Source organism: Ylistrum balloti, unplaced genomic scaffold, assembly GCF_031769215.1.
Source record: "Ylistrum balloti isolate Yb309-2 unplaced genomic scaffold, AGI_CSIRO_Ybal_v1 Utg369680, whole genome shotgun sequence".
NCBI lineage: Eukaryota > Metazoa > Mollusca > Bivalvia > Pectinida > Pectinidae > Ylistrum > Ylistrum balloti.
In genome coordinates, this window is record NW_026781921.1 from 1,645,677 (window position 1) to 1,672,022 (window position 26,346).

Genomic DNA, 26,346 nt, shown 5'->3' on the forward strand with positions numbered 1-26,346 from the left:
TGTAGAGAGATATTGAAAAGACACTAAATTCAATGCACAACGTAGGAAGGCACTCTCATCAGTGGTCACTTTTCTACACCCGGTACACATTTTAATTTACTAGCTGTTCAAAGCGACCATCTGTTGGATTTGCCCATCAGCCTTTTATAGTTTTCAGTCAGCTATGGTATAAAATTTGTACATTTCTTGGTAAGTTTCGTTGACGAGAAACTGTTCCTTTTGTCCCATTTTCCCCCTTTCAGCTGTGGATTTGGTGCCGTTGCATGTACAGGAAAAAATAATGTAGTACCTGTCTAAAGCGACCATCTGTGTAATCGGCAACTCTGTATAACTACGTGATTGAAATCTGTCGCACAAATTATTACCACATTTTTTATATGTCATATTAATTTTTCCAATATTTCATTCATCACTGTCTAACCTAACTCCCCATTTTTTCAATGCAATCAGAAACACAAATAACACCCGTCTCTACGTGCGCCTCTGCTCTAATTAATTTAAAAGAACTGGAATAATTTGGTGAGCTACGTTTTAAGCATTACGGCTTAATTAACAATCGGATCGGGGGGAAATATGTCTGTTATCTACAACTTTAATGTAGCCATGTGCGTTTGGTAGTTTTACACAAAAATAATTCACTTTTAGTTTATTTATGTAATGTGTGGATTACAAACAACATATTTATCTGAAATGTGATTCCACTCCAGCACGAGACGAATGTGCGTGCGAGGATTCCATACATTCATGTATATATGAATCTGCTATTCGAAATCAGTGGACTGTACAAAGGCTACTAACTTTGAGTGATGTGACCTACACTGTACGTCGGGATACGACTGGTACCAGACTCGGAGCACCCCTTCATTTATACATAATATGTGCACAATCCTCTTTTTTTTCAAATTTACTTGCCTTCAATGCACACGAACTAAAATTAAACATAAACAAACTGCTCTTAAAAAATTAGAATCCATATTTAACCACAGAAATATATGGATACAGGTATTCATGATATAAGTAAACAGCACGTGAGCTTTTTTATAGATTTATTAGGTATATACACAGGTAAGATTTGTTTTATAGCTAGGTAGATACACCAAGTATACCCTTTACAGGTCCTTTCACCACTCAGAAAACACTTGAATGAAATTGATAGAATTCCTACAATAAACGATATGAAAGATATCGGGTCTATTTAACACCGTCACATCGAAACTCGTATACTTTATTATATACGAGTTCAGATTGAGGTTTAATGTTCAAAACACATTAGCATGAGAACAAATATGCGGAGGAGTTTGTGGCTGTACGAGACGTCAACAACCACGTTTTAAGAAAAAGTATATTGGATTTCCACAATACATGACAGAGACGTGTATTGCAGGATTTGACTTGAACTAGTAATGCACGATAGAAACAAATATATTACCATAGATAATCATTGAATTAAGGCTGAGCACTCGCCAAGTTATTGACGTGCTATTACCTAAATATACCATAATGAAGTATTGAGTCCTATTATGTTTATCCACGAGTAAACTGAGTCATCACTGAGTAATTTAATCACGCTGCTAACAATGAGATATATAATCAGACCAGGTACAGCTGTCGTCAGTTACCATTGAGCTATCACCATATTATTGAGTCGTGTGGTTATCAATGAGTTATCTCTGAGTTACCACCGAACCATCAACGAGCTATCATTGAGTCATTTCCATATCACTCAATTTTTAATAACAAGTAACGGTTACACTGAGTTATATAATCATCATTGAGTTGAAACGTTACTTTGAGTTACTGAGTTATTGTTTTATTGAAGTAGCTTTTATCATTTAAGTACCATATTAAACCGAATTATCATAGATAAATAATTGAGCATGCATTGAGCTATCAATCAACACATCACTGAATTACCACTCAGCAAGTCATTGAGGTACCGCGGAGTATATATTTGAGTTATCACCGAGTATGTCATTTACTAATTTCTATTTATATCATTGAGTTATTATTTAATTGAGTTAACACTGAGCATGTCATTGAGTTATCACTGTATGTCATTGAGTTATCACTATGTAGGTGCGTGTGTGTGTTTTCATAACACAATGTCACTAAAGAGCTAGCAGTGAGTTAAAATGAGTCACTGTGCTATTCAACTCTGATGAGATTGTGTTGTTTTTGCTATGTAAGCGAGTTTGATCGATCGAGTTGGTAAACTGATCATAGTTCAGTTTTTTCCTCACTGGGATTTCTGTAAATTCTGTTCTCTACTGAAGTCATTAATATATTAAACATGGAGGGTTCAATGAAAGTCTGATCTTATTTTAGATAATATCCATATAACTATTAGGACCGCCAATTAAAAGCTCGACATTCGTGTAAAGTCATAAGAGTTATCTCCCTTACAATACCGGAACCTCGTGTAAATATAATATTCCTTTTCTAGTTGCAGATGAGACTTATTCTACGTGTGACATTTTGACATTTGAGACTGCGCAGTGAGTGTTAATCCGGTTAGATGTTGCTATAGAAACTCATCACCGGGTAAACATTCATCCGCATAAGTCTTGAAATATCGTCTGATTCCCCGGGTACACCACTGTAGAGACTAGAAATAAGCCACTGGAGAGAGGCCACAAGAGACAAGGCCACAGGAGAAAAGCCACCAGAGATAAGCCACCGGAGAGAAACCGCTAGAGATTAGTTATTTTGGAGAGGCCACTACATATAAGCGACAGGAAAGAGGCCACTGGAGACAAGCCACTGTAGAGAGGCCACCAGACTAAGCCATTGTGAAATATCGAAAAAAATTCTTATAGTATGGACACCCAACATGTATATCAAAACGACATTGTTATTTTAACTAATTATCATTTATTGCTATAATTGTATCTGGTAGCGACAAACAGTAACAGTTTAACACATTGTATAACAGGTCTTCAACATGAAGGACCATACTGGGAGGTCGTTTAACAGTCGTTGAATTATATAACAATCGATTATTGATTGCTTACTACTTCTCCCAGGATAAAAAGTCATCTTGATCAGTTGTGTCTTGCTTTTTGTCAATCGTATTTCGTACTTTTATTTATAGAATTATTATTTTTAATTGAATTTTAATTGAATTGAATAATTGAAGAAAATGAAGTATTTAATAAAGTAACATTAATACATTTAATTGTGAATGTTTGATTTATTGCCATTTAAAAGTTAAAAAAATATTCTACACGTCATCCTCGATACTCTACACCCCTTGAACATGTCATGGCAAAATTGAAGACACATGCGAAGTAATTTGATTGGTTCCAGCAGAAAAAAACCTGACCAATCACAGGCTGATATGGAATTTTTGAAGGAGCGACTCCCAATTTGAAAGCCATTACAATATATCGTTATATAACCTCGATACTCGTTTGATGTACAGCAAATGATCAAACTAGTCTTTTCGTTTTGTCCACAAGATGTCGCACATGGAACCTTCAATTTTGCCATTACACGTTCCAGGGGCGCAGAAAGCGAAAGCGATCTTAACCACAGAGGAATCGAGGATGGCTACACGTAGATTAATCCAGTATTCAGTTAAAAACAATCGCAGAAAAAACTCTTCTTTTCGTTTAGTACATCATTCAAATTAATTGCATTAGCTACCTAGGAACTGGACAATTTTACTTTTCAAATGATATATACGTATTTGATTGGTGGATTTGGTTAATCCTTGAAGTGGATGTTTTACTGCCGATTCGAAGTTGATAGACGTATATACGTAACTGAATGATACCACCTGAAACTGAATTAAGAAGGTGACAGTGGCTTTTTCACAGCCTTATTTGACGCGGATTTAAGCTGACAGACATAGCTACTTGAAAATCAATGACCACTCCGAATCGCAATGCCTTTTCAAAAATAAATGAGGACAAAAAAATCTCACGAACGTAAGGTAAACAGACGGAAAAAAAACACACTAAAAAAGTATTTCAGTTCAGATCCAAATACATAGCTGATAGCTGATGTTGACGTCTCGCTCCGGATTCATCGATTGATGTTAGCTCAGTTTTAGTTTTTAGAAGAATACAATCGAGTTGCCCGATCACATGTAAAAGTTTAGCTTAAACTCGTCCGAGTTATGTCTATAATATGTAGATTCCAAGCATCCAAGACATAAGTTCACCAAAACACGCGCTAAGACACTTCTACATTTTAAGTTCTCATCACCCCGTCTCTCTGGTGCGGCGACCGTCGGCACCTGTGACATAAATTCTGATGTTCGGAGCAGTATACTAAACTATTTGAGGAAAGCTGGATTGTTACTATCAAGAATGCGGTTCATAGTAGATCGTCCCTGTTCTATGGATACATGGTTTTGGGCTCACGGTGGCCAAGTGGTTAAATCCTCTGAGCGTCTTTATCACTAGTCTTCAACCTGTGGGTCGCGGGTTCGAGGCCTACGTGATGCAGTCGCCAGTCGCCAGTCACTGGCCACAGGTCGGTGGTTTTTCTCCGGGAACGCTGGCTTTCCTCTACCAACAAAACATGGCATGTCCTTAAATGGTGCTGGCTGTTAAGAGGACGTTAAGCAACAAAGTAAACCAAAGTAATTTCTGATTGAAGAATAACAGATAAAATCATTAAAAATAAAAAAGGGGAAAAGAATAGATAAAATGGGCGAGGTGGCAACCAACTTAACTTGAAATACTAAACTCCGTGGTCTGTTTCTTTAATAAAGTCCTTGTTTTGTAAACAAGCCATGAGGTTAGGAATTCGTGCAAAGCGCCGGCCAGCCAAACCAAACATCGCGATACTTTAGAGTGTCAACGACCTGAAACACGTACCTTTATCAGGAGAAGTTCCAATAGTCAAATAGCATACCTTAATCGGGAGGATTTCCACTAGCCAAATAACATGCCTTGATCGGGAGATGTTCTATTAGCCAAATAACATACCTTGATCGGGAGGAATTTCATTAGCCAAATAACATACCTTGATCGGGAGATGTTCTATTAGCCAAATAACATACCCATAAACATACATACTATACAGAATATTTTTGATTTTGATTTTTGACACAAACAATGAGTGAACTATATTTTTTACGAGTTTTCGAAAACATGTTTCCAACAAAGAAAATAAATGTCTGAGTCTTAACAATTCAACTGTTATGGCGAATGGACAAGAGTGTAAAGTAAAGCTGTCAAATTGTCAGGACGTCCAAACAGGCCGGGCACTCTTATATTACAGAAATCTGAGGCCGGACCTTCTTGTAGAAACTGGTGCTGATCTCACTGAACAACATACTATATATAATTTTCATGGTGTCCAGAGCGGTTACGGTAAAATGACTTATCCCAAGGCTGTACCAACACAAAACTGAAGTCCGTTTCACAGCTCAAAATCACACTCACACACAAACCGCCTCGGGTTGGGATCATCGAATCCCACAATTCGGACCCTCACTTAAACTGTTGCAAAATCTAACGCTCTATTGACCGAGGAGTCGCGAACCTTGTTAACGAAGAAGCACACTGGTTTTCAAGCTTGCAGCAATTCACTGTTCGTCGCTGCTGCATAGTTTACCAAGAATAATTTGGCTTCTGGATTTTGAAGAATTTTGATGTATTGTAGTCCGGCTTCAAGGAACTTGTTCAGTGTACGGATCTAATCATCTGACCTATGCTATTACACAGTTTCACGAAAGTGCTGTGACCTGTCCTGCTTTGATAAATACAAGTTCACTATAATGTTGTCTTTATAGATCTAGACTTTGTCGGACGGCCACTGTTCTTGTGTATTGTTCTTCCATGTAACAGTTCACGTGTTTCTTTGCGTATTGTCAAACTGTCCGTTGATTTCTCAATGAAAACCGTATTTCTTCAACGGAAGTCCTCAGCATTACTTACTTGCCTACCTCCAATGTTTAAGGCTTCAGTTGACTCGGACAGGCCGTGATCTTAAAGTGAAATGATTTTTTATTTAAAACCAGTAGAAGAATCACTCGCTAAGCATACATCGCTCCCCGCCGCCTGTGTCACGAAACAAGTGTGGTCCGAAATTAATGACGTCATGTCCTCACGCTGTCAGCGCATTACGTATCCCGGCTACTGATCAGGATGTGCTGCATTTCGGAGAGTTTGATTGGATTTGTTTTCAGTTTGATTGGATTTGTTTTCAGTTTGATTGGATTTGTTTTCAGTTTTCTTGACTGTTCTGACGATATGAGGTGGCTACCTGTATCATCCTCAACAGAACAGCGTTGACAACTCACCAGATCTCAACCTGATAATGACCCTATAATGACCTGTTGAGATTGTGAAAATGCTGGAATCACCTTGTATTTCATTACTTTTGATGAATATCTAAAACTTCAACATAAATTTTTGAATCTTATATAGTGAGAGTGATATTCAAATATAGCACAGACCATCTTTTAAATGTCCACACTTGTGATAACTATAAAGTAGAACTGACTACAAAGTTCTTGCTTTCTTGATGGCCCATTAAATATCCTGTCAGCTTTGATTTTCAAGGACTATGAACAGATAATAGTTGACTACAGGTTTGCGACACTGTAAGTATATAAAACCAGAATTAAGTGTATTGAACGTTTCATAGAACTGATTTATATATGAAGGTATCACGTGTATGTGATCTGGTAGCTTGATGTACCTGAACTAGTCACATGCTCTATGGTTACAGCTTAGTTGCTAAAACTTAACTGGATGAGCAATGTTATCAAACACCCCACTAAGCATCTGGAGCCAATTAATGTGCTATTCAAATCATTCTCCTTCCCCTCCTAGTTGTGCATTCCTTAAATCAGGCTCTACATCAAAAAATAAAAGAGATCCCAGAGGGATCTTTGTGCCCACCATTGTTTGATCTTTATTTGTTCTTTAAAAGTTGGGTCTTTTCCTTTTTTCACTTCTCAACTTTTCTGCTCTTATAAATACAGAATTTAAATATACCATATTCAAGATGGTCACCTCTAAGCCATTTTGCTTTTTTGATCAGTTCTAAATCAAACGGGCACAACTAGGGACCAAGCGGAAGTCAAAATCTACGATGGCTACCTGTTGGCCATTTTTGAATCAAGAGCTTATCAAACCCTGTATTTGGAATCAAAATTTTATAGAACCCTGTAGTTGGATCAAGAGCTTGTCAAACCTTGTACTTTGAATCTAGAGCTTATCAAACCCTGTATTTGGAATCAAGAGCTTATCAAACCCTGATTTGGAATCAAGAGCTTATCAAACCCTGTATTTAGAATCAAGAGCTTATCAAACCGAGTATTTGGAATCAAGAGCTTATCAAACCGAGTATTTGGAATCAAGAGCTTACCAAACCCTGTCAGTTCACTTGTAGGCCTTCACACTGATGTCTATCTACATCATTCAATTTCTCTAAGGCTTATATCAACCCTAATTTTCATGAACATATTTCATGATTATCTTCTAAAACAACTGTCTCTTCCCTGAGTTTATTGTCCCATGACGAGACATTTTAGTAGGAGTTGTAGAAGCTGGAGGTCATATCACTGAACATACAGGGGACCTGCTTCATCTTGATCAAGGATACAAGTGGTTCAACACAGGAGAGTTTGTTCCTCTGCTTCCAGTGAAACACAAACAGACCTTGTAAGGTTACACCACAAATCTCGGATCTTCACCTGAGGTTCACAAGTTTCCTCCGACTGAACGCCTTAAAAAATATAACTCTTAGTAGTAATTTACAATGTTTATTTTTATCAAAGTAAGGTAATTATATATACATGTATATATATATATATATATATATAAATGGATAACTGAACTATTACAGTAACAAGGCAACCGAAAAAAACAAAAAATTTCTGAAGATGAATATAGCCAATAAATAGCTACATTAGTATGATAGACATGTGATGTGTATCTCATCACTATGACAACAGTAGTGCTAGATGATACGAAGGCTGTCCTCAACACAGTTTTGCTGAATATGGTGAAAAATTCCTGTGTTTGATGTTTTTGTCTACAGGGTGAAAATATAAAGAGCCTAAAAGTCTGATGATGAAATGTGTGATTATGATTTAAGAGCAACTTTAACATCAAGTGAAATTCTTATGAGGAAAATTTGGACAAATTTGTACACATAAAACGATGACATCACATGGAACATACACAAAATGATAACATATGAGTAGTGATCTCACTTTTGATTTGGAACTCTCCATTGTTTAAGTATTTAAGTCGTTGTTATAAAATTCCTTTAATGGTATATCTTTCTTGGATCTATTCCTATTAATCACAACAATTATGTAAAAAAAAAAAAAACGCTTAAAAACATACCTACATCATCAGTGATCTATATCGTCAAATACCTGTTCACCACCAGGCAAAATGAAAGTAACCGACATTCAATTTATCAAAACAGCCTACTGAATAAAATTTAAACTTGACTGGTTTTTACATATGAATTTACAAGATGACAGGAAGACCATTAAATAAAGAATTGATTTCAGGGCTATAAAGCTTTGTTACTGGTTTGGTAGGTAAAAGTGTCAGATAATATCAGGAAACTTCTCACTAAAATCAGGAAATGGGGCATGCTTTTCTTCAACAAGATTTCAGTTTTTCATGCAATCAGAGAACCAAGATAATAGCTTTGACAACATCAAGGAACAAATTTTATCACTAATAATCATGATCTTATGCATCACAATGTTTACTGGGGCTGACTAAAACTCGTGCTGTAGACATACACATCGTGATCAGTAACTCCCGCTGTAGACACACACCTTGTGATAAATAACTCCCCCAGTAGACATACACCTTGTGATAAACAATTCCCCCAGTAGACATACACCTTGTGATAAACAACTCCCGCAGTAGACATACACCTTGTGATAAACAACTCCCAAAGTAGTTATACATCTCATGATAAATGACTCCCACAGTAGACATACACCTTGTGATAACTCCCGCAGTAGACATACAAAATGTGATTACTCCTGCAGTAGACATACACCTTGTGATAAATAACTCCCGCAATAGACATACACCTTGTGATAACTCCCGCAGTAGACATACAAAATGTGATTACTCCTGCAGTAGACATACACCTTGTGATAAACAACTCCCGCAATAGATATACACATCGTGATCAGTAACTCCCGCTGTAGACACACACCTTGTGATAAATAACTCCCCCAGTTGACATACACCTTGTGATAAACAACTCCTGCTGTAGACATACACCTTGTGATAAACAACTCCCGCAGTAGATATACACCTTGTGATAATCAACTCCCCCAGTAGACATACACCTTGTGATAAATAACTCCCGCAGTAGACATACACCTTGTGATAAATAACTCCCGCTGTAGACACACACCTTGTGATAAATAACTCCCCCAGTTGACATACACCTTGTGATAAATAACTCCCGCTGTAGACACACACCTTGTGATAAATAACTCCCCCAGTTGACATACACCTTGTGATAAACAACTCCTGCAGTAGACATACACCTTGTGATAAACAACTCCCGCAATAGATATACACATCGTGATCAGTAACTCCCGCTGTAGACACACACCTTGTGATAAATAACTCCCCCAGTTGACATACACCTTGTGATAAACAACTCCTGCTGTAGACATACACCTTGTGATAAACAACTCCCGCAGTAGATATACACCTTGTGATAAACAACTCCCCCAGTAGACATACACCTTGTGATAAATAACTCCCGCAGTAGACATACACCTTGTGATAAATAACTCCCGCTGTAGACACATACCTTGTGATAAATAACTCCCCCAGTTGACATACACCTTGTGATAAACAACTCCTGCAGTAGACATACACCTTGTGATAAATAACTCCCCCAGTAGACATACACCTTGTGATAAACAACTCACGCAGTAGACATACACCTTGTGATAAACAACTCCCAAAGTAGTTATACATCTCCTGATAAATGACTCCCACAGTAGACATACACCTTGTGATAAATAACTCCCGCAATAGACATACAAAATGTGATTACTCCTGCAGTAGACATACACCATGTGATAAACAACTCCTGCAGTAGACATACACCTTGTGATAAATACCTCCTGCTATAGACATATACCTTGTGATAAATAACTCCTGCAGTAGACATACACCTTGTGATAAATAACTCCTGCAGTAGACATACACCTTGTGATAAACAACTACCACAGTAGACATACACCTTGTGATAAACAACTCCCTTGATGAAAAACCAATGCTATACAGAGATGTCAGCTGAAGATCCAGAATATGACAATGGAATCAGATAATTTCAAATGCTCCTTGGAAAATTCAACTTAATATTCAGCATTTACATAAGTACATCACATTCCAATTTTAGTACATGAAAAAACTAACAATTTAATATTTTGGTGACACCATTCTGTAAAAACTCCAATGGTGATTTTTTACTTAAGTAAAAAAAAAAAAAAAAATAATGCCTGATATAAATCACCCTGAAGAGCAAGGCACAGATAATGCTTTACATGTAAAAAGGAAATAATAATAATGATTGCATACTTCATAGATTTCAAAAGACATTTACAGAAAATACACTCAGTCTGAAAACAAATTCACTATCCAATCTGATGTAAATGAGCTAATCCAGAGTATAACTTCACAATTTCACCCAATATTACACCACTGAGAGAGCCTGTAAGCCAACTTTCTATTTAAGGGAATTTTGCAACTGAAACCTGTGAATTATGAAATGGATAAGAGAGTTGGTTTACAGTACACAAGTTGTCAGTAGTTTGTCTGTAGTACTGAGCACAGGTCTACACGAGTGTTTGTCTGTAGTACTGAACACATGTCTACACGAGTGTTTGTCATTAGTACTGAACACAGGTCTACACGAGTGTTTGTAAGTAGTACTGAACACAGGTCTACACGAGTGTTTGTCAGTAGTACTGAACACAGGTCTACACGAGTGTTTGTCTGTAGTACTGAACACAGGTCTACACGAGTGTTTGTAAGTAGTACTGAACACAGGTCTACACGAGTGTTTGTCAGTAGTACTGAACACAGGTCTACATGAGTGTTTGTCTGTAGTACTGAACACAGGTCTACAGGAGTGTTTGTCTGTAGTACTGAACACATGTTTATGCGAGTGTTTGTCTGTAGTACTGAACACAGGTCTACACGAGTGTTTGTCAGTAGTACTGAACACAGGTCTACACGAGTGTTTGTAAGTAGTACTGAACACGGGTCTACATGAGTGTTTGTCAGTAGTACTGAACACAGGTCTACACGAGTGTTTGTAAGTTGTACTGAACATAGGTCTAACGAGTGTTTGTCAGTAGTGCTGAACACAGGTCTACATGAGTGTTTGTAGTACTGAACACAGGTCTACACGAGTGTTTGTCTGAAGTACTGAACACAGGTCTACGCAAGTGTTGTCTGTAGTACTGAACACAGGTCTACACGAGTGTTTGTAAGTAGTACTGAACACAGGTCTACATGAGTGTTTGTCAGTAGTACTGAACACAGGTCTAACGAGTGTTTGTCAGTAGTACTGAACACAGGTCTACATGAGTGTTTGTCTGTAGTACTGAACACAGGTCTACATGAGTGTTTGTCTGTAGTACTGAACACAGGTCTACATGAGTGTTTGTCTGCAGTACTGAACACATGTCTACACATGTTTGTAAGTAGTACTGAACACATGTCTATGCAAGTGTTTGTACATACTGCTATGTGACTTTAATGCTTTTTAACCATGATGCCCCGAGATTTTCATGACTACATAAGGAATTCCTGGTCTACATCCTGGAAAAGTCTTTATAAGTTCAAGTTCTAAACAAAATTCTATACCCACAAGTTGAATAATGTTATTCATCAGACAAAAATGGGGCTAAACTGACCAGCCTAGAGGATAAATATAACTTGAGATGACAATCCTTTTTACTTTAATATCATACCGATATTTATATTCAAGATTTTCACCAAGAAAATCACAAAAGTTAAGGTTCTATTACATGACTGCATTTCAACAGTTTATTTTTTTAATGCAACATCACACCTCACTTTGGCAATTTTCTAGCATATAGAATCATTAGATTTAGTGGGAAGACTGTAACTAAGCTGAAAAAAAAACCCATCACATCAATAATTTTAATTCACAAATTGACATAGAAAGGATACAAAAACATATAATGTACAATATTTTTGTGATGAAATACTACAAAACAGTTCTTTTTCTTGAAACATTTCCAAGTACAGAATTTGATGCAAGATAAATTATCTCCCCTTAAGGAGATGTTTTTTTTGTTAGGTATGTATGATATGTTTGTGAAATGTATATATAAAGTTTGATATGAACTAATGAGAGATGAAAGTGAATAGCTGCCAAATAAATCCAAATTATGTCGTCAGCGACGTTCCATTGTTAGGGAAACTAAAATACTTAAACACTGAGTTCCGTTATGTTGAGCTTTATCATACAAACAACACATTCATGGTCTATTGCACACTGATATCAAAGTTTTTGATCTGGAAAAACAGTTCTTTTTGCACTAAAATAGAATTTGATGCAGATACTGTCCATTATAAAGATTCCTATTTATATTCTAAGAATTTGATACTGTTAATGGAAGTAAAATTTGAACAACTTTGGTATTAAAATCCAAGATGACCAGGTCCATCCTCAAGTAATGATAGTGATTTCTGGGCTGAAATCAGATACTTAAACTGAAAACAGGTAAGTTACACCGAACTTGTCAAAAAAACTTTGCGAAAAGATTATTATTCATAATACAATGGTTGTTGTGTGGAAGCCAATATGATTACTGAAGAATGATCTTTGTTCAACACCAACACAGCCAAGTTTGGCATTAAGTCAACTTACCTGTAATTTTTGTTTTTTTATTAAACTGGTTTTATCAGAATGACTAGAAAGGGTATATATGTTTAATATCTAGTACCAGTATGGTCCAGCCTGCTGTTTATTTTTGAACAGTTAGATTATCAAAACCAAAGTACACTAAACACAGTAGAAAATAATAGTAACCAAAGTTTTCCCAGACAAAATGTTTAGAAGGATCATTGAAAAGTCATCCTCACCACAACAAGTTCTTTGTAAATGTTTTCTTTGGTCTACAGTCTAGACCAAAAAACTGACAGAAAAAAATTGAATCTGTAATAATCTTTTTAAACAAAACTGGAAAAGTTTACATTGAGTTGTGAACTAAGCTTTCAAATTCTATGAGTACACAAACTTAAGAACATATGTTTTGAATGCTACGTTCGTCTTAATCGTTTCCTGCCGTCATCAGATGTAACTGGGGACATGGAAGCCAGTCGCCCACTCTTTCGTGTTGGTGTGCCCACAATACTGGAAGTGGAAGCTGAGCTTGGAGTGGTACTGCCGTTTGGAATTGTAGTTTGTGGTGTTGTGCTTCCAGACACTTTGGGCCGTTTAGATGCTGATGGCCCTTCTTCTGAGCTGGGAGGCGGATGCATCGTCTTTCCTCTCTCAGAGGCAGGAATCCTGGGAGTAGACATTGTCACACCTGGGGAAAACATCATTACCTTTCCAGAATGAGACTCTCACAAGAAAACACATGGAATTGATGAAACATTAGTATATATAAATTGTAAACTTAGATATCAAAATGGATCACCACTGGAGTATGATGGTGGACACAAACACACGTCTTTTCACCGAGATTATTCTCTGATCAGATATAAAAATGTTTTGATGTCAACTGTCCAACACTGTGTGTTTTCCAGGGTTTCCTCCCCATAGCAAGACATTTGCGTGCTTTTCTCCTGGTCAACAAGAGTGATAAATAATTGTCAAGGACTGTTCAAATTTTTGTTTCGCACAGTGGATTTGAACAGAAATATGGTATACTGATATCTATTTATACGGTAGCTCATTACTGACTTTTTGGACGACGTCTTTGGAAGATATTTTCCTTTCTACATAGAATTTGAGACATGCCATACCTCAAGGTGGAGAAAAAACCCAAAATGTTCCCTGAGGAATCTTGGTACCTGTCATTGTTTCATCTATACTTGGTCTTAAAAGTTGGATCTTTTATCTCGTTTTCTTTGTTTTTACTCTAAACTTTTTGAATGATGAAAATTCACTTCAAGAAATAGTGATGATAAACTTAACTCTCAAATCTAAAATGGTTGTCTATCAGTATCCTCTCATATTAACCTACTATTTTTTTCCCCTGCAGAAAGATAGTCCCATCACATATTTTGTAATTCCTTCTCATATCTGTCACCATATTGTTTTGAGCTAGTTATTTATAAGATGTAAAGAGAATGGCAATGATTTAGCTGTAATTTTCCCACATAAACTATAGTAAAACTAACCCTCTTCCCACGTGTTTGGGTTTTTTAAGAAGTTGGAAATGTAAAAAAGTTCACGGATGCACAATGCCCGATAAATGTGATCCTAATATGTTACCTTTCCGAAATGAACTGTAGTAAACTGTACCCCCTCCCCAAGGGAAAATGTGAAACTCCTGGAACATGGAATTGATACTTTGGATAAAGCACCTAATGTTATTCCAGCTATGAAGAGCATTTGATTCTACCATGTCTAGGTGTTGATGATTTTTTTAAATGTTGGTCAATATGGTCCCTTTTGGACCCTCCTTCTGACCCTGAAGTTCAGTCAGGGTCAATTTTTGCATGCCATCAAACAATCATTATATACCAGTTATTTTTATTCAAACAATCATGGTCAAAAGTGTAATATTTTTTATAAATTATAGTAAACATAATCCCCTCCCCTGGGGTTTGTGGGTTTTTAGAAGAAGTTATAACGCAAAAAGTTTATGGATGTACACTGTACGACATGACAGAGGACAAAAAGCGATCACAATAGGTCACCATTCTTAGTTAACCTGATAAAGTTTTAAATAGGTCTTGCTGTGAAGTGAACACTGGTTATAAGGTTTTGGGAATATGTTTTTGTTCTGTATACATTTTTAGGTTTAGGTCGATGATGATATATATTGTGAATGTTAAGGATCATGTTGACATGTTAAGTGAGTAATTCTTGTCAATTTTGTTGAATGACACTCGAACCTCATTATCTTGAAATCAGCAAGACTGGTAAAACTTATCTGAGTATTTGATTTCAGTAAGTTGGAATGTTAAGTGTGAAGTTTGGCTGGGACTACCAGGATACTTCAAATTATACATTGTCTTCTAGTTATATGAGTTTGAGTTACCGAGTTTAAACTGTAATTTTAGAATACATTGCTTTGCCTAAAACGTACCTAATTTTTGTTCAACGTCTTTGAGCTCGCCCTCAGCTTCTCGACATTCCTTGTATTTCTCTTGCATTTCTGGCAGTTTCATATGAGCCACCTGCTCTGCCAGCTCACTCTTCGCCTTCCCCGACTTTGTCATTGCTACACGATAATTCTGGAGCAACTCTGCAATAAAAGATAGATAACACACACGACTGAAAGTTTTTCATAATTTCATAATTTCATAATTTCCTGATGGTTGATTGATAAATTAATTGGATTTAAAGAACTTCTAACATTTCAAGAAATTTATAAACAAGAGTATTATTGAAACTTACGAATGCTCCTCAAAAACGACATTATTGGACAAAAGTTTTTAACTTTAATGAAGGGGTTGCTGGCCCAGAATCTGGTACACTGCACATCTTCTTAGTATGATCAAGTTTCATTATCCTTGTTATGCCCCGCACACAAAAGGACAGAAGACAGACCGATGAACCCGAATCTTAAAGGAGCATGAATTTTGCAGAAGAAAGGACGAGATGGAAAATGTTTATACAACTGTACAATGAGTTTCACTTAATAATGTTGTGATAGTTAATAACAGAATTATCTTGAAATCATATTTCTCTTAATGTCAAGATTCTCTTTAAATCACATTTCTCTGTGTATCACATTCTTGAAGGGCAAATGATAAGTGACTTCCAAGGAGAATTTCTGCTTGATGTGAATGTACCAATCACTTACATTTGCTCTTCTGAATCCTTTCAAACTCAGATTAATAACACACCAAGAACTTACCCAACTGGTTAGCAAGGTCATGATAACTCGAGGGCAAAGGTTCACTAAACACTGCCCCTCGTAGTTTTTCTATAGAAAGAGCCTTGTTCATAAGACCTCCAAATTTTCCATTACTACGAATTCGATCACCAAGACGTGTCAGGATGGTAGGACAGTGTGTGTATTTCACAAGCTGCTCAACAAGAAAAGACGAGTCATATTCTCAGATAAAGACATAAACTTTTTCACAAGGTCAAATTTGCATCAATTGTTCATTTGTCAAATCAGTGGTAAATTTATTATAAACTATTCCTAAATGATATCAAAGAATTGTTGGTATAAACAAATTAATTTTCCATATACAAAATACTGCCTTCTGGAGGAGAGGGGTTGAGTGAAACATAGGTACTATGGGATGAATGCGTTTTTGTCTAGATTAGTATTTAACTCACAACTGTAATAATTCAGTGTCTAGATCAGATATATACATAGTGTTGAACCAACATCTGTAACAATTCGATGTCAAGATCAGATACATACATAGTGTTGAACCCACATCTGTAACAATTCGATGTCAAGATCAGATATATACATAGTGTTGAACCCACATCTGTAACAATTCGGTGTCCAGATCAGATATATACATAGTGTTGAACCCACATCTGTAACAATTCGGTGTCAAGATCAGATATATACATAGTGTTGAACCCACATCTGTAACAATTCGGTGTCAAGATCAGATATATACATAGTGTTGAACCCACATCTGTAACAATTCGGTGTCAAGATCAGATATATACATAGTGTTGAACCCACATCTGTAACAATTCGGTGTCCAGATCAGATATATACATAGTGTTGAACCCACATCTGTAACAATTCGGTGTCAAGATCAGATATATACATAGTGTTGAACCCACATCTGTAACAATTCGGTGTCAAGATCAGATATATACATAGTGTTGAACCCACATCTGTAACAATTCGGTGTCAAGATCAGATACATACATAGTGTTGAACCCACATCTGTAACAATTCGGTGTCAAGATCAGATATATACATAGTGTTGAACCCACATCTGTAACGATTCCGTGTCCAGATTACACAAAAAACATACCTCCTGTCTGTATTCATTAGCGTGGTCCAAATTATCTAGTATTAAGGTATCGCCCAACAGCATACCAAAAACTGAATAATATAAAAACATCACAAACAATGCAGAGTTCATACTTCTTCCTTGACAAATGCAAAATAATCGCTAAAAATGTGAAAACCAATAAAAATCTCTACAGGAATGAAGCCACTGACATTCTGGCTAGGGTTTTTCCAAAAATAGTAGCAATGACCTTGACCTTGCAACTATTAAATCCAACTCATCCGAAATATCATGATCCTTAATACATGTGTGATGAATGATTAAAAATCCCTAAATCAATGAAGTTAAATAAACAGAGAGTAGTTAAACATCACAGTTTAACTACCTAACGTCAAAGTTAGATCTGAGAAATCTTCTCTAAAACACTACTTAATGGAAAATGAAACTAGACATTTTATACATAACAGTCTTTGTAACAGGTGCTACCAATCCTGGAACAGCTGTATGTATTATTTACTTTGGTAGAGTAAATACTTTGTTAATTGCAGACATACATAAATTAGGCATTTAAAAATAAAAAAAAAAAAAAACACTTTTAAATTTCTGAAAGAGATTTCATGTTAATGATATCACTATTAAACCAAATAATAATTGTTTTGCAATTACTATTAACAACATAAAGAAACCTGGATTATTAAAATGTTTATATATCACAAACAGGGACTGTTCTCAGAATTACATATGACCTACCAATCTTGCATTTGTCTTCATTCTGTGGGAAAATGATGAGATTTCTTGCGTAGATGGGGTTGCCGGGAGGATGCCAGCTGGGCTTATATTTCACATGAGGTAAAGGTCTGAAACACAAAGAGTACTCTATGTTACTGGGAAAACATCAGTGACATCAGAAAGAGGTAACATTATTGTATGTTAATTGTGGCAAGTCTAAGGGGGCCTAGTCCTCAGAAAGGGGGTAACATTATTGTATATTACATGTGGCAAGTCTACGGGGGTACCATTACTGTATATTACTTGTGGCAAGTCTAAGGTGGCCTAATCCTCAGAAAGGGGGTAGCATTACTGTATGTCAATTGTTGCAAGACTAAGGGGGTAACATTACTGTATGTTACTTGTGGCAAGTCTAAGGGGCCTAGTCCTCAGAAAGGGGTAACATATCTGTATGTTACTTGTGGCAAGTCTAAGGGGGCTCAGTCCTCAGAAAGGAGGTAACATTACTGTATATTACTTGTGGCAAGTCTAAGGGGCCTAGTCCTAGCAAAGGGGGTAACATTACTGTATATTGCTTGTGGCAAGTCTACGGGGGCCTGTTCCTCAGAATGGGGGTAACATTACTGTATGTTACTTGTGGCAAGTCTAAGGTGGCCTAATCCTCAGAAAGGGGGTAGCATTACTGTATGTCAATTGTTGCAAGACTAAGGGGGTAACATTACTGTATATTACTTGTGGCAAGTCTAAGGGGCCTAGTCCTCAGAAAGGGGGTAACATTACTGTATGTTACTTGTGGCAAGTCTAAGGGGCCTAGTCCTCAGAAAGGGGGTAACATTACTGTACATTACTTGTGGCAAGGCTAAGATGGGCTTGTCCTCCCAAAGAGGGTAACATTACTGTATGTTACTTGTGGCAAGTCTAAGGGGGTAACATTACTGTATGTTAATTGTGGCAAGTCTAAGGGGGTAACATTAATGTATGTTAATTGTGACAAGTCTAGGGGGGCTAGTCCTTAGAAAGGGGGTAACATTACTGTATGTTACTTGTGGCAAGTCTAAGGGGGTAACATTACTGCATGTTAATTGTGGCAAGTCTAGGGGGGGCTAGTCCTTAGAAAGGGGGTAACATTACTGTATGTTACTTGTGGCAAGTCTAAGGGGGTAACATTACTGTATGTTAATTGTGGCAAGTCTAGGGGGGGCTAGTCCTTAGAAAGGGGGTAACATTATTGTATATTACACGTGGCAAGTCTAAAGGGGTAACATTTCTGTATATTACTTGTGGCAAGTCTAAAGGGGTAACATTTCTGTATATTACTTGTGGCAAGTCTAAAGCGGTAACATTTCTGTATATTACTTGTGGCAAGTCTAAAGGGGTAACATTTCTGTATATTACTTGTGGCAAGTCTAAAGGGGTAACATTTCTGTATATTACTTGTGGCAAGTCTAAAGGGGTAACATTTCTGTATATTACTTGTGGCAAGTCTAAAGGGGTAACATTTCTGTATGTTAATTGTGGGAAGTCTAGGGGGCCTAATCCTCAGAACAGAGATAACATATTACTTCATGTACTTACTTTTTCCAATCTGGAAGGTTTTTCTTAAATATTGAGTCGATGGGTAAAACTTGCTGCTTTCCATTGGTCTGTGCATATATTTCTTTAGCCTGTAAAAGAAACAGCTTACGTCTTTTAGTCATCTTTACATATTCATACTCTTTTTTAAATCCCTGGCATTTTATTGAGTATTGTAGTAACCACGACGTCTCGTTTTGATTTAATGTCACATTTTTAGAATCCTTCAAAACAATCTACATTTACCCCATATTATCACATCAAGGTGCACATTGGTCAAGGTAAAAAGTGCAAAGGTCACAAGTAGTATTTAGAATTCATTTAACAATGATTATGTATGGATGTGGGGACGCTCATGTCTGACAGACATTTTCCTGTTGAAAGTCTTATGGCTTACACCCTGGCAAAGAAAACTCAGAGCAATCTCTGTACCCACTATAATTTAATTTTCTTTTGAGTTTTTAAAGATGGGACTGTTTCCCTTCTTTCCTTTGTCTTTGCTTGTGCTTATATAAAATTTGAAAATTCCTTTAAGAAATAGTGATAATAAGAGAAAATGTCAAAGCCAAGATGGTCAAAAAGACACAACTAGAGACCAAGGGACAACTACATATCATATCTGAGAATGACCCATCCTGTACTTCTCAAGAAATAGTGATACAAAAATGGATTACAGACAGACACAAACGACAAAGATTGGGTAATTTGATTGGCCTGCCATCTGATGATGTAGGGCCAAAAAATGATTCAAATCTGTATGAATTTTGTTTAACAAAAGTCTGTTAAGACTTTTTGATGAGAGAATGATGACAACTCATGAAGAACCATACAGCTTATTCACTGCTGTAGTGCTATATAAAAGGTTGATGAAGACTACCTATATAAAAGGTTGATGAAGACTACCTATATAAAAGGTTGGTGAAGACTACCTATATAAAAGGTTGATGATGACTACCTATATAAAAGGTTGATGAAGACTACCTATATAAAAGGTTGGTGACGACTACCTATATAAAAGGTTGGTGAAGACTACCTATATAAAAGGTTGGTGAAGACTACCTATATAAAAGGTTGGTGAAGACTACCTATATAAAAGGTTGGTGAAGACTACCTATATAAAAGGTTACTGACGACTACCTATATAAAAGGTTGGTGAAGACTACCTATATAAAAGGTTGATGAAGACTACCTATATAAAAGGTTACTGACGACTACCTATATAAAAGGCTGGTGAAGACTACCTATATAAAAGGTTGGTGAAGACTACCTATATAAAAGGTTGGTGAAGACTACCTATATAAAAGGTTGATGACGACTACCTATATAAAAGGTTACTGACGACTACCTATATAAAAGGTTGATGAAGACTACCTATATAAAAGGTTACTGACGACTACCTATATAAAAGGTTGGTGACGACTACCTATATAAAAGGTTGGTGAAGACTACCTATATAAAAGGTTGATGAAGACTACCTATATAAAAGGTTGGTGACGACTACCTATATAAAAGGTTACTGACGACTACCTATATAAAAGGTTGATGAAGACTACCTATATAAAAGGTTGATGAAGACTACCTATATAAAAGACTACCTATATAAAAGGTTGATGAAGACTACCTATATAAAAGGTTACTGACGACTACCTATATAAAAGGTTGATGAAAACTACCTATATAAAAGATATAAAAGGTTGGTGAAGACTACCTATATAAAAGGTTGGTGAAGACTACCTATATAAAAGGTTGGTGAAGACTACCTATATAAAAGTTTGGTGAAGACTACCTATATAAAAGGTTGGTGAAGACTACCTATATAAAAGGTTGGTGAAGACTACCTATATAAAAGGTTACTGACGACTACCTATATAAAAGGTTGGTGAAGACTACCTATATAAAAGGTTGATGAAGACTACCTATATAAAAGGTTGGTGAAGACTACCTATATAAAAGGTTGGTGAAGACTACCTATATAAAAGGTTCTACCTATATAAAAGGTTGATGAAGACTACCTATATAAAAGGTTGGTGACGACTACCTATATAAAAGGTTGGTGAAGACTACCTATATAAAAGGTTGGTGAAGACTACCTATATAAAAGGTTGATGAAGACTACCTATATAAAAGGTTGATGATGACTACCTATATTAAAGGTTGAAGACTACCACAATTAACAGTTGCAGATGTTTTACCTTTTTGTTGGTGAGAGTGACAACACAGTCCATATCAGCTGACATATGCCATGATAACACTCGTGCAATATCTTCTTCCTCTATCTGACCCAAGTGGCCGATCTGTTGAACCAAAGGGAGATAATTTAAACAAAAATCCACAACTTTAACATGTAACTATGTAAATATACTACTCAATAACCTGTTACTCTGTTTGTATACTTATCCTACCAAATATCATCAGATTACTAAGGTAAGGCAATAAGGTAACAGCTATTTGTATACAGATATTACATAAAATTTTCTCGAGTGCTTTCTTCTGTGTTTGAACAATCAGGAGTGGAAACTTCCATGGACATTCTCCAACTATCATCTAACTTATGACCAAAGCAAGGAAAACAGTGAAACATATAACGCTTGAATTTTCTGTTGCTTTAAGGAGTCATTTTTCAGAACATGCCAGGTATAGTTGGTGGTGGAAAGCTGGAGTTCCTGAAGAAAAACCACTGACCTCTGGCCAGTGACTGGCGACTGCCCCATGTAGGATTCGAACCCGCGACCCAGAGGTGGATGGCAAGTGATAGAGATGGTCAGACGCTTTAACCACTCAGCCATCTTGGCCCCTTTGCACTATATTTCATATAGACTACAAACAAGTATCAGTTCTGCTGATAAAACTGCTTGTGACTTTATTAAGTATTGACATGTGAAGTACACTACACACGATATTAGAAACCAGTAGTTCAGCAGGACCATTCCTTTACAAAACAACGCTTAAAGCTTATCATTTCAAATAATGCCTATAATGGTTACCTACTCTATACTGAAGTTTTCTCTAGTGAAACGCTTACTTTGCCCAAGACCTCATTGTCTGCTGGAGCTTCCGTTAGACCACATGTTCTTCGTTTAGAAGTACGGATATGGTCACGGCTACGGGATTTTTCTTCTATCAGTTTGTCAACACTAGGTATCTGGAAACAAAATATTAAGCATGTAATAACATCACTATTTCTTATCACAACAATGACAAGAGTCACCTGTAAGTCACTTTCAATTTAATAACATAATCAATTTCTGATTGCAGCGATGAAAAACACTTCAGGGTTTATTACAGTAGTGATATAAGCAATCCTAAATTTAACAATGACCTTTGACTGGTGACCTTGACATTCAGGCTCAAGTTGTTCAAAGTCTGGTTAGAGATAATCAGTATTAAGTGAAAATTTCAAAATGTTGTTACTGAAAAAGCAAGGACTTTCAAATCATTCACACTAATATAATATCAAACAGACCTCTCTCAACAAAATGACAACTAAAAAAGACTATAATGTTCCCAATTTTCTAAAAACAATTTTTCACTAATCCTTAGTTAACTCTAACCATGCTTTGACTAACTGGGCCAGATGGGCGACCTCTCATTTAATTACCATTAATTCTGCATCAAAATGTTAAAAGACATTTAAAAGATTCATTTGACATATCTTTACCTATAAACATTGAAAGCAATCCAAACAAGCTACTTTTTGTAAAGAAGCAAAGAATAAAAGACTGGAGGTAATAATTCATAGTAATATAATGATCTGACTCCCAACAACAGCAATATTCAGATCTGTTGTTGTAATCATCATATTATTTATCAAACATTCAATACAATATCCTATCCCTTCAAAGTAAAACAATTCGAAAAAAAAATCCCAGTCGGATTAATAAAAGGACACTTCCATTCATACTGGCATGTCAAGTAATTTTCCACTATATATGTAGACACTTTAAGCATTTGTTCAATTTTAGACAAGTGATATCTTTTTTTGTATTTGAATGGATTCATGTGCGACATACTTGTAACTCCTCCCCACATTAGAAGACTTACATTCTGTAAATGGACTAGAGGAACCTTTAGCTTTCTCAGATCCTCTCTAATCTTGTTTTCTTCCACTTGTGCTTCATGTACAGAGACTGAAAACAAATCATTCACTCACATTCAACGGGACAGCGAGTTCAGTAAAGGGAGACAATACAATGGGACAGTGAGCTCAGTAAAGGGAGACAATTCAATGGGACAGTGAGTTCAGTAAAGGGAAACAATACAATGGGACAGTGAGCTCAGTAAAGGGAGACAATTCAATGGGACAGCGAGCTCAGTAAAGGGAGACAATTCAATGGGACAGTGAGTTCTGTAAAGGGAAACAATACAATGGGACAGCGAGTTCAGTAAAGGGAGACAATTCATAAGGACAGCGAGTTCAGTAAAGGGAGACAATACAATGGGACAGCGAGTTCAGTAAAGGGAGACAATTCATAAGGACAGCGAGTTCAGTAAAGGGAAACAATACAATGGGACAGCGAGTTCAGTAAAGGGAGACAATTCATTAGGACAGCGAGTTCAGTAAAGGGAGACAATTCATAAGGACAGCGAGTTCAGTAAAGGGAGACAATTCATAAGGACAGCGAGTTCAGTAAAGGGAGACAATTCAATGGGACAGCGAGCTCAGTAAAGGGAGACAATTCAATGGGACAGCGAGCTCAGTAAAGGGAGACAATTCAATGGGACAGTGAGTTCAGTAAAGGGAGACAATTCAATGGGACAGCCAGTTCCTAAAGGGAGACAATTCAATGGGACAGCGAGTTCAGTAAAGGGAGACAATTCAATGGGACAGCGAGTTCTGTAAAGGGAGACAATTCAATGGGACAGCCAGTTCCTAAAGGGAGACAATACAATGGGACAGTGAGTTCAGTAAAGGGAGACAATTCAATGGGACAGCAAGCTCAGTAAAGGGAGACAATTCAATGGGACAGCGAGTTCGTAAAGGGAGACAATTAATGGGACAGCGAGTTCAGTAAAGGGAGACAATTCAATGGGACAGCGAGTTCAGTAAAGGTAGACAATTCAATGGGACAGCCAGTTCGTAAAGGGAGACAATACAATTGGACTGCGAGTTCAGTAAAGGGAGACAATTCAATGGGACAGCAAGCTCAGTAAAGGGAGATAATTCAATGGGACAGCCAGTTCCTAAAGGGAGACAATTCAATGGGACAGTGAGTTCAGTAAAGGGAGACATTTCAACGGGACAGCGAGTTCAGTAAAAGGAGACAATTCAATGGGACAGTGAGTTCAGTAAAGGGAGACAATTCAATGGGACAGCGAGTTCAGTAAAGGGAGACAATTCAATGGGACAGCCAGTTCCTAAAGGGAGATAATACAATGGGACAGTGAGTTCAGTAAAGGGAGATAATGTAGGATGTCTGAATCTTGTATTCAAACTTAATAGCTTAGCTGTCCAACATGTTATATTTCATTAATTTTTATTTAGATTTCAGGTAACCTTTGAGCTGAACAACTTTAGACTTTGGCCCTCCAGCTTATACTGTAAATATATTTAATTCATCCCAATTACATTTTGGCGTTCAATTAATTTTTGGCTAATATTGGCAATGATGAAATTGCACATCAGTTATAATTGCTATACATAAGCACCAAAAAGAATGAACAATGAATACAGCCATATCATAGATTATAACATTCAGAGGGAAAAGAGCTAAAATACAACTACCACTAAAATACTTATACTTACAGTATTTAAATCCTTGTCAACTTATGAGTTAATTTATCTGCAGCCTTGGCTTTGGACTAACATTTGAATCCTTACACATACATTTCAGTTGCAGGACAAACTTTCTATTCCTTTTAGCTAACATTAGAAAGTTTCAGACTAACCCTTAAGATTCTTTCCAAGCTGTTTGTGCCTTTCACTTCCATTTAACTAACTTGACGAACTTTTGAGCTCCTTGATAAGCTGTCTGCTTTTAGGTTTCATATGAGTCCATGACTTACTTTTCAGCTCCTTCACCAGCTGTTCCGTTGTTTCAAAAAGGGACTTGTAGGTTTTAATGACAGATCTGAGATCATCCCGTTGCCGTGACAATGAAGTCATCTGAGACTGTTTTTTGGCATCTATAAAATACAAAATGATAAACATATGTAAATGTAAGCTAAAATCTGTGGAACTTGTGTTTCTTGTGTGGCTCAGTGGATGATATACCAAAGTGGACATAATAATAAGTATGGGTTCAAATGCCCAAACCTGTAGGTTTTTGTCTCTAATTATACCCATATTGAGACCTATTTGGGTCCCCATACAGCCTCAAGATTATTGCAACATTAAGACTTACATGGATCTCTATTTAGATTCTAGATGGGAGCGTCTTAGCCCTGTAGTAGATGCGAGCTACTTGGCCCTGATCTAGATGGGAGATCCTTGACCCTGTTCTAGATGGGACATCCTTGACCCTGTACTAAATGGGAGCTCATTGACCCTGTACTAGATGGGAGCTCCTTGACCCTGTACTAAATGGGAGCTCCTTGACCCTGTACTAAAAGGGAACTCCTTGGCCCTGTTCTAGATGGGAGCTCCTGTACCTTTTAATAATTGTGAGCTCCTTAACCTTGTATTAGATGAAAGCTCTTGTACCTTGTATAAGATGGGAGCTCCTTTACCCTGTACAAGATGGGAGCTCATTTACCCTGTACTAGATGGGAGCTCATTTACCCTGTACAAGATGGGAGCTCCTTTGCCCTGTACAAGATGGGAGCTCATTTACCCTGTACTAGATGGGAGCTCCTTTACCCTGTACAAGATGGGAGCTCATTTACACTGTACAAGATGGGAGCTCCTTTACCCTGTACAAGATGGGAACTCATTTACCCTGTAAAAGATGGGAGCTACTTTACCCTGTACAAGATGGGAGCTCATTTACCCTGT

At 36.9% G+C, this 26,346-nt stretch overlaps 1 protein-coding gene across 1 annotated transcript in view; it reads right to left on the minus strand.

Moving 5' to 3' along the window:
- Positions 1-7,710: 7,710 nt before the first annotated feature.
- LOC132564249 (structural maintenance of chromosomes flexible hinge domain-containing protein 1-like) overlaps positions 7,711-26,346 on the minus strand; it is a 75,991-nt gene continuing 57,355 nt past the window's right edge. Inside the window, exons 40-49 of the mRNA XM_060228925.1 lie at positions 25,419-25,538; positions 23,457-23,542; positions 22,438-22,557; positions 21,608-21,709; positions 19,419-19,507; positions 17,865-17,971; positions 17,136-17,206; positions 16,040-16,211; positions 15,266-15,424; positions 7,711-13,534 (exon numbers count right to left, since the gene is read on the minus strand). Coding sequence (XP_060084908.1) covers positions 13,263-13,534; positions 15,266-15,424; positions 16,040-16,211; positions 17,136-17,206; positions 17,865-17,971; positions 19,419-19,507; positions 21,608-21,709; positions 22,438-22,557; positions 23,457-23,542; positions 25,419-25,538 — 1,298 coding nt within the window. The 3' untranslated portion in view covers positions 7,711-13,262. The remainder of the gene's footprint in view (positions 13,535-15,265; positions 15,425-16,039; positions 16,212-17,135; positions 17,207-17,864; positions 17,972-19,418; positions 19,508-21,607; positions 21,710-22,437; positions 22,558-23,456; positions 23,543-25,418; positions 25,539-26,346) is intronic.